The sequence below is a fragment of the Antedon bifida genome, chromosome 3, assembly GCF_963402885.1.
Source record: "Antedon bifida chromosome 3, ecAntBifi1.1, whole genome shotgun sequence".
NCBI lineage: Eukaryota > Metazoa > Echinodermata > Crinoidea > Comatulida > Antedonidae > Antedon > Antedon bifida.
Window position 1 is genome coordinate 2,611,485 of NC_136228.1, and position 14,016 is coordinate 2,625,500.

Below are 14,016 nucleotides of genomic sequence, written 5' to 3' on the forward strand. Positions count from 1 at the left end.
AGGCTATGCCGTTGTTACTAAACTCAGATATAATTATCTTAGATCTGAGTTTTTTAGACACCCGTTATTATCAAAATAAATGTTCAATAATCAACAAGTTCCAAGTAAAACCTACTCTATACTATAAACTACTATTTATCTATTTTGGTTGCAGACTTCGAATTTGCAAACTTTCTGCTAGTGTATAGACAGCCTAGGATTAACGATCGCCGATCCGATATTATCCTCGATTGGTCAACCCAATAAATAAAACACATCAAAACATTTTTAATAATAGTAGCCCCGTACGTCTTTATTAAACACGTTAAAAGAAACAAAACTCAGATTTTTCAAGAATGTATATCATAAAAATGCAAGTAATAATTCATCTATATATCTTGACACGTGTGATCTCTACATTGTAATGTTTTAAAATATACACAAGAAAAATATATCGTATATTGCGTTGTTACAAACATGTTTATAACATGCATTTCATAATTTCTATAACGTCAAGATGTACGAGTTGTGATGATGGGAAGATATTTCGGAATTTACAAACCTACCAAAGTATTAAATAATATTATTACTGTATTGAATATACATTACAAAAAATGTCTAAATATATAGTATATAGCTACATTTTAAAGATATCCTGTTTCTGTTATGAGAGCATTTTCCTTGGATGAGAATATCCCCGGACACAATGCACTGATACATAATTTAAAACAAATGACAGTACAGTTTAACATTTTAATGTTAAATATAGAAGTTTGATTCGTTAAAAATATCGTCTGCATAAACATTTGAAATTGATACAGTTAGACCTACAGTTATTAAGTTATTATTTTGACAGTGCAACAGCATAGAGATCACCTGTAGCATTGTTAATTGTAGCACTGGTTTTATGTAGGGCAGTATTGACATTTTAATAGCAACGTGTTTTTTAGGTTACACGACGACATTGTATTAAAGCATAGTTTTATAGAATAGTTGCAGTACATTATTGCGTTTGTAGCAATGTATCTGTAGCATGTTTGTGTGACATTGTGACATGACATTTGCATCCCACAACTGTATTGCCACAGATCTGTGGCACGATTACATTATAGCATCGTATTGTAGCATGTTCTTGTACGTGTGGCAGACATTGACTTGCATTGTTAAATCTATAACATTACATTTGTAGAATTGTGTAGCATATAGTTGTAGCATGTATCCTTGAAAAAAACTATATTTGTAGCATACATATGCAGTTTACAAAATTGTATATTTGTTTTTATGCTAGGCCTATGTATCTGTAGTACTATATTTGTAGCATTTAGTAGTTGTGGCATCTCTTATTATAGCATACATCAATATGTAGCAGGTCTAGAGCATCTATGGTGAGCCTACTTCATTGTAGCTCAAAACATAGAGGATTTCTCCATGCTCTGAAGTATTGCCAGAAAAAAAATGTAATGTAAAACTATTAAACATTGGATAACTTTAGAATACAAAATTATAATAGATAAAGGAGTAAATAAATGAACATGAATATTAAAAAGCTAAGGCAGCGTGAGGGATATAGCATAAATAAAGTATAAAAAGTATAAGGGTTTACAAACAAGTTTAACAAACTTGGGTAATAATATTGTAATAAAAATATAATATAAAAAATATAGAAAGGAAAACTAATTCTTCAACAACTTTTAAGATGGAAAAAGATTATTGCTTCAATCTAGGCCTAGTTATCTAATAAATACCCTTAAGTATTTTAAACAATAAAATTCAGTACAGTACATTACAAAATATACATAATTAACATTACTGTAACAATAATTTAATTCCTATACACTATTATAAAATGTGGTTCTCATAAAAGCAATGGAAATATTTTAACACCCAAACTAGAAAAAAAATATGCAAGCTAAAAATAATGTGATAAGCCAATCTATAGTATGCCCATATTTAGCATTAATGACTATATATGGATTTGTCACATTGACATTCTGTGTAACGTAAAACCATTTTGCAAACATAATTTGTGCCATTAATTAATAATATATCTACACGTGAAAGACTTATTGGATAAAGTATTGTTTTTCTCTCCATAGCTGAATGTACAAACTTATTTACATATGCAAATTTGTTTTAAAAATAGGCGGAGTTATGTGGGAAATATGGTTAACAGTGGAGAAGAAAGGATCAAAGAAAATTAACTAGTTTAGATCGGTTTAGGTAGATGGACATTTATGAAATGATGAGTCAAATAGAGATTGGAATTTAGAAGTTTGATGTAGAGCATAATGTTCCAAGATGACATGCGGAGAGATGGGAAAGAAAGATAAAATAAGAAGAATCTAATTTGAAGAATATTACGAGGAACATAGAAAGTGAGGACTTGTTACACTACAACTTTTTTGTAAAAGAGAAAACAAAATAATTACTTTACTATGTTTAAAATCTCCCTATCTGTCTTTACCTCTATGTATCAAAGGAAAATATAACCAATTTCCAAATCAGCAATTGTAAAATAATTTTTCTAATCGCAAATATTACATTCTTTTACTAAGAGAATATATCTAATTTACAATTATTCTGAATTTATTTTATTTCAGTATTATATATGTCACCATTCAAAAACCTATGTTACATCTTTCATAAAATAATCTCTTATTTACAAGTCCAAGAAATTCTTTATATTTTATTGTTATTGCTATTTTTTCTATTATTGTGTACATTTTAAGTTTAAAACTGTTGTAAAAGGCAAAATTACTTTCACACTTATTCCGTTTAACAAAATAGATGGCGGTGTTTTGTTAAAATGGAAAATCATATATATGGGTTTGAACAGCACGGTCTTCCGCTCCATGAAACAGAACAAGTGCAAATGTAGCTATAGAAATTGGTAACATATTACTTTAAAACGAAGACTTAATTAAATAGCTGTGGCTGAACATGTAGCGAAATTTCTTAGATTTCTCAGGCCGTCAGAGTTAATAATATAGAGGGGAGCCATCTTCTTCTTGAATTTGCGCATGTGTGCTAACCAAAATTGATGAATAGTCGATCGCTAACATTTACAAGCTCCATCAACTCATTGATTAACCCACAGAGTTACAAAACTGTTGGTTGGTTTTGAGTTAAATTCCTCTAAGATTTAGAACAAATCTCCACAAGTAATATTGAGAGTGTAAACAAATGCAATTGCCTAAAATGTTTTCCAGAACAGGTGGTAAGACCGTTTGTCTGAGTCGCGTCACGGTTCTGGATCTGATGACATTTCGAATGAAAATAACTTATTTCATGAGTTCATTATCTGTGTCAGTGGAATTCAAATATATAACAGGCTTTTCTTCAAATGTTTTTGTTGTATATGACTCGTGCCACAAACTGACACAGACACATTCCTTTCTTGCAATGTAGTGTTCTTAGTCCTTTTGGTAATTTTCCTTTAATGAGTAACTTTGTGTAAACAGCACTGTGTTGTAATAATATTAGTTCAACTTCTTCCTGTACAGAAAAAGAAAAGACAAATATTATAAAAAATTCATATTCAATACAATTGAACTGGCACGCAAGATACATGAGTTTGTAACCTGCCTTAAAGCCTATTTTCCATTACCAGGCGAATTTGCTTGCACGAATCAAAAGTCAGCTTATACGCATTCATGCGTATAAGCCTGGTGGAAAGCAACCCGTGAAATGTTTATTACTCAATGTCTCAGGCAAAAATCATGAATAATTTATGAGATTAATTATTGTTATTATTATTGTAATGTTAGCCAACCTACTTCCTGAATATATTTTAAGATATTAGCCCTTTAAATAATCTCAAAACATTGAAGATTTGGATTTCGCTTATAAAATGACAAAATAAATGGTTAATTTCAACCAATAACCCATTGGCTGGCAGCCAATTTGACTTTTTTTAAATTACAGTTTTTTTTAGGTAAATACATTTTTTTTTCAATCCAATATTTGGAAAAAAAAGTGGATAATTATTAGGTGACAAAATGACGTATTAAAAAAAAATCAAGAATTATTTTTTCTGGGGGACAATACATCTTTAATAGATTAATAGAAATCTCATTATAATACTTTGTGAGTAAACAAAAGCATATTTCTGCACTGACCTCAAAGTTCCGTGGCTCTGTGTCTGCCGTCAACATCGCCCTGCGTGGGTCAAGGGTTAGACGAGTTGTATCTTCACTTTCTGTGGGATTTTCCATTATTCTACTGCCATTTAGATCAATACCAACTGTTACATCCTAAGTAAATAAAAGTATAACTATTTTAAGTGTTTTGTATTTGTTGTCTTGTTTTTCCCTGCATATGCTTGGTCCTCCAAACTGTGACCTGACCTTTTGTTACATTCTTATGTGTTTTATTTGAAGTAAAGTATGATTTTACTAACGACTTCAATTTTAGTTTATAATATGAAAAACATACACATTTTTAAAGTAGTTTATGTCAGCTGCTGCTTTGACAGATTTTTTGTCAACTTTCATGTTGATTCACACAAAGTGTCTTATACATTGGCTGATGTGTAAAACATTTCATTCTTTGTTTCATGAGAACGTGTCCCTTTAAAAAGACTATGTTTACCTGATTGTATTCTCGTTGGTTTGACTTCAACTCATTAAGAAATTGCTTAAAATGTTCCTGTAAATAAAACATTATAATGATTAAATTAAATAATTTTTAAATTATTGACCAACAGAATTAGAGCTTATTGAACATTATTTTACTAATGAGTGTTGTGATAGCACACTGTGACTACACCAAATGTGTGTCAGAGAATAATTCTTTTGTGAGGGCGTGTGGTGGTGTTGGACGTTGGAAACGGATCATAAGATCGTGGATCGAATCCAACTCTCGCCGCATTGCTTGTATCCTTAGGCAAGACACTTTACTTACATTTGCCTCTCTCCACCCAGGTGTATAAAATAGGTACCCGGTTTTAGATCAAAACACAACTTTGCGCTGATTACTAGGTGCATTATGTTTCCATACGTGTTAGATAAAAAAAAATGACCGTGGTGATAATGTGTAGCACACTGAGAGCTTGCTTAAGAAACTAACTATTATTATTCACCAGTGTAGCATAGCAAACAGACAAAACTACCTTCTGCTTTGATGTTTATTCTCCCTTATTTTTGTTATCAGAAGTTCACACCACTATATCAATTTACGGATTGGAGTAGTTGCATGAATCAGATTTTTAACCAATAAGATTTGAGAGCATTATGTAGATTTGTCTTCCTTTTGGCGCCGAATAGATTAAAAGCTCACGATAAACCATCTTTGACACAACCGCTTTTCATGATTAATGTTGTTTAAATTACATTTTTATAGGCCATCTATATATCCTCAGAGAAAATTGAAAACCCATGCCCTTCAAAAAATGGAATCTGTTACGGAAATATCAAATCCATATTTATATATTTCCTAATACTAATCTACTAATTGATTTTACAATTATCATAATACACCTTTAAGGCATTTATAACTAGAACACAAATGATTACATTTATCATTGAACTTTGAAGATGCATTTTTCTCCCCTCTGGTCAAATAATCATATTTCAAATTAGTGTAATGTATCAAATAAAACTGCAAATGCTTTTTTGATACAGATAATACTAAAATGAATTGTCGTTCTATTCTGTTCTAAAAAAAAAAGCTTTATTTGATGTATAATAATATAATAATAATTATTTCTCTTATGAATTTGTTCATTTTTATATAAAAGAATTAGGACAAACGCTAAAGTTTTTTTTGTAGTTTGTAACAATGATATTGATAACAATATAAAAAATAATGTTCATTTTTGTGGTTTTTATTTTAGTTAATGTATCATACTATATATAAATATATAATCTCCATGTAGAAATGTTGAATGTAATATTTAACCAGCTAGATTATCTGTACAATCTATTGGTTTCTCTTAAGGACTTTATTGAAAAACACAATTACAGTACATACTCTTGCCCCAAGGTACTATAGGAATAATGTACTACTAGTGGAAGTGGTTGCTTACCTTACAGTCGTCAAGATTATAATATATAAAATGCAGCTAATGATAAGAAGATTGAAGGAAAACATAAAAACATAATTTAATAATAATTCATCATTTCAATATACAATATGAAAAATAACCAACTAGGTCTCAAACTACCTAAACAATTTAATTAGTTGCACCAGTACTTTTGTCTATTGTGAAATAATACTATTATAACTCTATATTAAAGGGACACCGTCTGCATCCAACAAAGTGTTCCTTTAATAGGACATAAACATTTTTTTTTTAATTCATAAGCATCCAACAGCATGTAATTCACCAATTACATACTGTAACTATTATTTAATATTTAAATCTTATATTTATTTTTACATATTTCTCTTCGTTCATTTTTTCATACGCATCCAACAGCATGTAACTTACCAATTACAGGATGGATAAACTATTTAATAATTCATATTTCTATTATTTAATATTTAAATCTTATATTTATTTTTACATATATTTCTCTTCGTTCGTTCTAAAGGAAAGTGTTCCCAGAATAGGGGTGTCCCAAATCTTGATAACTCGGTAGTCTAGTGTCGTATCACAAAATAAAGTAGCTATAATCATATTGTTATAAAGGATACAACAGCTCTGTTCCAGCAACCAATCAGATTGTCTGACATAGCAATCAAGACATTGTGTTTTGTAAAATATCCATTAGCCTTTGCGATTGGTCCTTCCATTTGTGTTGTTAACTATAAGAAATAAACAAACCAGTATTTAAAGAATATTCATTATAAAATTATAATATCATAAAATATCATATACAAGTTACAAATTTGGTTAAATTCTAGTCATATCTGGGCTGCAGTTTAGCCACCAGTACGGGGTTGGCAAGGTTTCAACCTGACCACATTTTCACAGAGGCCTTTGACAACCTAGTGGCTTGAACAGAGATTATGTTCCCTTTTTTTGCGAAAACCAGACCGACAGGAAGGGAATTCTGGGATTGGTAACTAAGGATCCTAACCACCAATATATAATTTCACAGGCTCAGCTTTGTCATCGCCGACGAACACATGATAATTTGAAAAATGATGAATGTACAACATGAAAGTCATTAGATAATATGTAATTAATTACTGTATCGCAATTCAAGATCTACATTGTGGTTTTATTGATATGCATAATTATCTGATGATAAAATCTAATTATTAATTAACCTCAATCAAACATACATAATGCTTAATTAAATTTCCTTCAGTCATTAATGTTAATTACATTTGAATTACTGATTAAGTATAAAGATAAAAAAAAAATTGTGAAAATATCTCTAATACCAATAGCTATAGCTCTATAAAGGAGTTGGTGGGAGAAAGGGGGCAGAGGCAAGGGGAGAAATCAGAATGGCATTGTTTTTGTTGAACTTCAGGGTGTCCATAGCCTATAGTAATTTTCACAGTGCCCATTTATTTTTAGAGGCAAATTACTATGTTATTGTACATATGGGTAAAACAGGTAAATTGTTATAATACCGGCTCACTTTTACAGAGGTACTCTAGTTTATCTGGTAGCAGGCCTATATTGTGTTTGAGCTGCTTTTTTTAGCTTTTCACTATATGCACGTTGAAACAACAAAACTCTGAATTAACCCTAGGTGAATACAATTATGCTAAATCAATAATTATATTGTTATAAATATTGAAATGCAATGATGTCTTTAAAATTCACTCACTTTAATTTTCTCGTAATGCGCAATCAGACTTAATAAACCAATTATGACGAGACAGAGTACGATAGCGACGATGGTTGACGCACCAATGTGTAACGGTCCATTGCTCTCACCGAACCCGCTAAGGTTACCGATGATACCGACAATGACGAGACTGCAGAGGACTAAAGTCATTAGTAAACCAAATGGTTGGTTATACCAAAGTGTGTAGCATTTCATTTTGGGGTCATCTATCATCAATGACACAGCTGCTGTGTAATCTCTTTGTGGAATCTGTAAAATAAACGATTATTTTTATAATGAGAACTTTAAGAAAAGAAATTTAATGTATATATTTAACGGTCCTCAACACGGCCACATTACCAACAAACAACTGATATTGTACAAAGGTCACAACTTGGAAAAATTAAATATTGGGAGACTTCATAAAAAAGTGGCCAAACCAAAATACAGAGTCGGACGGTTAGGCGGTGGTGCTGCAACCTAAATTGTAATACAAAAATTGGTGGTCAAGTGTACACATATGGCTCATGTGCACTAAGAAACCTACAGTAGTGTTTCTTTCAGAAGATTAGGGTGTGAGATTTTCCAAACAGTTTGGGCATTTCCGAACATTTTAGGGTTTCCCATCGTTTTCTTAACTATACTGTAGAACCTAAAGTCAATCAGCATTATTGATGACTTACGTTTACGCCTCTCCTCGCAATCTCATCTGGACAGTAAATCGTGTCAAACCTAGATCTGCAACCGTTCGTTGTTGACCGAACATCACCGAGTTTAACGCCATTGTACAAAGCTAAATGAAATAAAAATATACAGTATTATATCATTTTTTTAATGTACATTCAGCATCCAAGGAATGGCAATAAATATCACAATGTCAGTTAACTGACTCAAGCAAAGCCTACCCTGGGATAAAATGTTGAATAATTTATGAACACCAAAAAAAATGTATTTAAAGGTCATATTAATACATAGTAATAAACTTATATATTATATAATCAACTTAATTGCACATAGAATTAATATATTACGTGATTGATATTATAAAGCTATTGTAAAGCCTACACAATACTATCAGAAAATTAAATACAAATTCATCTTTTGATGAGAAGAAAGCCATACATTTCCCAGTGATGCACATTGCTAAGCAACTAGTAATACAAGACAAATAATTTTAAAGACATACCATTCTATTTAAAAGACGAGTATCAAAGACTAAAAAAAGTGAACACCAAATGAATGTCCATAAAGTATATTTTTGGTATAGTGCAGTACCAATTTGCATACTGAAAAATTTTGCATAATTGTGGTAACATAAAAACAAATTTACTGTAGTGTATAGTCTGACAATAATGGCTAATTTACACAGACGAGCTGTAACGGTAATAAAAATATAGAATCTATGTTATTTCTTATTACCATTTACACACAACGCTCAGGAAAGAAACATATTCTATTTGGGACAAGTTACTGTACATGGTTTTTCACTTACCATTACTGCTCCTCTGTGTAAATTGGCCTTAATGAGCAACCAATGATTATAGAATTATAGTTTTTCCACAAAATTTATTATGAAATTATATAAATTTAAAATAATTTAAAACAGCAGCTTGGATATTGCAGTGCAATGTTTTCATAGTTTTGACAAATGCCATCCATTTATTTACAATTGTGCTGGTTGAGGTTGGCAGGAACACGCACCCTTCTACCTCCTTAAATTTAAATTCACCCAGCACCCAGTCAAGAACCTGGGTACCTGAATGTACTGTTTTATTTTTTTCCACGAACCCTTAAAATGTTGGCTTCTTTTTCACCCAACCTGTACTTCTCCAATACATCCTTTTCTATATTAGTGAGCTTTTGATTTGCAGTGACAACCAAAGACCAGGTCAGGCCAATCGATCGCCTCGACCTAAACCATCAAACTAATGTCGAGCTGACGAGCGGGGACATCACAATATCCTAACATACGCACAATGACTTAACATGACCTAGTTTCGCAAAACGAAAGCTATTTATATTAAGGTGGACAAACAGCAGTCTTAACCAACTGCAAAAGTTCATTCATAACATAATAGTCTCAGATAAAATAAGAAATACGTGTTGCTACCCTTTCTGAATACTGTATAGCAGTTCTATAATTATAAAAATACCATAGTGTAACTGCTTAATGTGTTTATAGATGTAATATATATTTATTGCTTTGTTTACAACCTTGCAGTGTAAGTCAGAGGCTTATGTAGCTAATGTTTAAGTGCCATGTCTATACAACTCACCAGCACACTTACAAAATTATATGCATAATATTTTCAACATTATTTTGGTCACCATTTCAGGAATGAAAAAATGGTCTCCATAAAGTAATCATGCAAATTACAGTTTAGCCTTTTTAAAGTTTTCTGTACAGTATGTATATACTTGTTATTATAACCAGTGTGTTCTCGAAAAAACCGGTTTAAAAAACCAAATAAATTTCTGAACTTTGGTGTGACGTACTTTTTATTTGCAATGGTAAATAATAATGGTTGTTATGGTTGAACATAGGTAAAATGATTATTACAATTCTTTAAATATTTTGTTTTAAACCAGTTTTTAACGATTCATACAGATTGTCTGTACACCATTGTTTATTCATACTTTTGTCTATTCCTATTATTGTCTAGTCATATTTTTGTCTATTCATACTATTGTCTATTCATACTATTGTCTAATAATACTTTTGTGTACTAATGTTCAGTAACCTTTTTAAAAGTTTATCGTTTTTCTTTTCCTTATCCAACCTAATCCACCTTCTAATGAAGTGAGTTTAGTTTAGTATTTTGGCTTTTATTATTCTCATTATAGTCAGACAATATACGTACTTCTTACAGGGATCATCATCTTTTCCAAACTAAATTGCTTTCCAATAAAGAAAATCTTGGGATCTTCTCAAATATTATACTACAAAAACATTAAAGAGTTCTTTAAACTAAATTCTCTATGGGCAACTATGGAGTAGCGATATCACTGTACTGTAGCTTTCCTTTTTTTAAACTTTAAAAAATCAATAACATTTTAGCCCAAAGCATATTTTCTTTTCCAATTGTTTAATGATATATTTATACCACTGAAAAAAAAACCAGGAAAAATTATTCATCAAAAAAAAAAGATTGTTTTTAAAAGGATGTCACAATTTTTTCTTTAGTCAAAAATAATTGTCCAAAAAAACTACTGTCCAAATAATTCTTTGGTATAAACTGTTATGTTATAACAGGGAGATTATTTTTACATCTCCCTGGTTATAAACAATATCAACACATAAATATAAATGTAATTGTTTTGCATCACACTGCATTGTGTAGTCATGGAAACGCATCTGGCAAATGTGAACACTTTGACATTGTAAATTTCATGGTATATCCATCAATATTCCCAAGATATTAATTCTAAAGTATAAGAACTCGTTTTAATAACATTAAATGTTTTTCCTATTAAATTCTACGAGCGTCTAGAGATGCAAGTCATTAGCCTTTCTTTCAATAAATGTTGAAAAATTTATGAAAAAAAAAACATTTTGAATCAAACAATCAAAATGTTTATAGACAATGTAAAGCTCTGTCAAAGTGTGATGTGCCCAAATATGGTAGTGATACGTTCAAATATGGTAGTGATATGACATCATCATGTCCATATATGGCCGGGCACATCACATTTTTTGGTCGCATAAAGTTTGATAGTGTAGACAGAGCTTCAGGGGAAACAATAATTGTTTAAATTTTAAAAACATGAATGGTTTTAGAAACATATCGAAGAAGAAAATAGCAAACGAATCTTAATATTCTTGTTTAAAAACAAAACCATCTTGCTGAATCTTCTGGAGAATTCAAAGTAGTTTGGTGTAGAGAGGAAGAGAAATTGATGACAATAACGACCAACCACCATTGCTAAAAAAATATCCACTAGCAAACCTTTTTTACAACATATAACTTGCAAAACAAAACAAGCAAATATTTTCGTGAAATTAATTATTTCTACAAAATGTAAAATTTCAGAAATAGGTAGATCAAGCCCACAGTACCTTCGCTAAACTAAATGTTTTCAAAAACTAAACAACCAGCTAATAGTTACTATATTACAGTATTTGGACATTTTCAACAGTTTATGAAAAATCTACTAGCAAATTTCTAGTTTTGGTGAATCCAGCCCCAAACTATGGACACTCTTTTGGGTTATTCTATATGTTTGCATTCTGGCATATTTCAATACTAAATTTGTTTGAACAAGAAAATAATTGATATAGTGAGGAATACTTCAACATTTTGCTTATTTACTTGTGGACTACTATAAAAGTTATGCAAACAATTAGATGACCTTTAGGTCACATTTACAAAACTGATCAACTCTGATTTTAAAATACTACATGAACTAATATATGAATACTACAGTATAATATATTCTGTCTACACTATCAAACTAGTATGAAAATATGATAGTAAGTGATATGGCCAAATATGGTAGTGATATGTCCATATATGGGCACGTCACATTTTTTTGTCACATAAAGTTTGATAGTGTAGACAGAGCTTCAAAAGTATACAATAGGCCATACATACAGTAGACTACAGTAATAATGAAAATTAATATTTCAAATTTAATAATTTAAATTACATTACTACTATGATGTAGCAACATTATTATTCTGTAGCCACTCCTAATAATAATATTATGTCCCTATTTGTTGGATTATCCTCAGTAAAACATTAATATCAGCTGAAATGTAGTATTCTGAAACACTCAATCGCGAACCACGCTCTTAAATATTCATTTGAAAGCTTTTAGTGTCAACTCATAACTATAAATTATGAAATGTAATGTTAATAATAGATTTGGATAAATACAAAATAACTCTATAACACTTGCTTTCATATTAAATAAGAAGTTTAGCAGTAATATTACATGTTAAATGAAAAAAAAACAATATGCTATTTTTTTAATAGGTTTATCAGTAATTTTGCTTCCTCAATTACTGATACAGTAACTAATATGTTAATGCCCAAATTTGGGTTATTATATATTTAGCAGAAATTATGTTTTTATGTCTTGTCATCCTAAAATAATTTTTTTTAAATATTTGTTGAACATGTCAACATAATAATTTGATTGGGGAAAAAAATATTGACCTGAAAAAACTGTAAATAAAAAGCAAAAAAAGAAATAGTCAACCTGAAATCCTTTTTTGGGTAAGTTTAATAAAAGTTTATTTCAAGTATTTTTATATTTATCAGTTTTTTTAAATATGAAAGCGAATAACTTTTAAAAAAAACCCTGAAAAATTACCTATTCAAAAATATTGATATTTATTTATACTTTTTATTATTAAACTTACAAATTAATATTTGCCTACCGCCAATAACCATCATTTTGAAGAATTGTAACCCACTAAATTTAATTTAATTAAAAAACATTTAGTAGTGGGGCGAATATGGCATTTTTTTTGTGTTAAATTAACATGGCAATGACAACAATCTAAAATGCTGGTGATCTATCTAATAGGAAAGGCAATAAATAATGTAAAAGAGAACCAAACACCGAGATGCGACAGTCATTCTGATCTCCGTCTCCAGTTTCACTCGCTTCTACTTGAATTTCAAAATAATTTTGATTGGATTATTAGTTTGTTGCCCCAAGGAAGGGACTACTAGTAATTACCAAACGACTTTGATCAATAAATGTTCGTGTCACGCATCATTTGGCTAATAAATTCAATTCAGAGAATAACGTTGAATTATTAAAATCGCTAATGCCAAAACAAAAATAATAATAAAGATCAAATTTCCCAAAAAATGTTTAATAAACTAATAACAAAATGCCATAAAAAAAATAATGATGATAGAGAAGAAAAATAATTATTAATATTATTAGGAACTAATTTTAAAAATTAAAAACCTTGACTGGCGACGGACTTATTTGTTCAAAAGCTAATTTATCACTAATTTGGTTTCTGACAATAGAAATACAGTTTAGTATACCATGGAGTTATAAAATTAATTTTTTTTTATAACTCCATGAGTATACTAACCAGAAGTACTGTAGTAAAGAAAGCCACACAGAATATCTAACATTATAATAATAAAGATAATGAGATTGACATTACAGTAAGGTATGTTAACATAATATTCCATTTTTCAAATCAAATTAAATTTTTATGAAACAGTACTATTGGTTGAAATTAAGGGTACCAGCATATAAATGAAATGCAAACTGAACTCGCCGGTTTTCCTGAGATAAATGTTGATTGTGTTTGAGTACAGTAATGCTGATATTGTGACGT

General features: G+C 30.1%; 1 protein-coding gene across 4 annotated transcripts in view; it reads right to left on the reverse strand.

Annotated features, from left to right (window-relative positions):
- Positions 1–967: 967 nt before the first annotated feature.
- The window catches only part of LOC144838861 (transmembrane protein 268-like), a 28,874-nt gene continuing 15,825 nt past the window's right edge, over positions 968–14,016 (reverse strand). For all 4 annotated transcript variants that reach the window (XM_078694377.1, XM_078694376.1, XM_078694375.1 and 1 more), the window contains 7 exons: positions 8,390–8,499; positions 7,707–7,976; positions 6,616–6,726; positions 6,005–6,040; positions 4,570–4,626; positions 4,098–4,232; positions 968–3,474 (listed from right to left, as the gene is read on the reverse strand). In XM_078694377.1, coding sequence (XP_078550503.1) covers positions 3,319–3,474; positions 4,098–4,232; positions 4,570–4,626; positions 6,005–6,040; positions 6,616–6,726; positions 7,707–7,976; positions 8,390–8,499 — 875 coding nt within the window. In that variant the 3' untranslated portion in view covers positions 968–3,318. The remainder of the gene's footprint in view (positions 3,475–4,097; positions 4,233–4,569; positions 4,627–6,004; positions 6,041–6,615; positions 6,727–7,706; positions 7,977–8,389; positions 8,500–14,016) is intronic.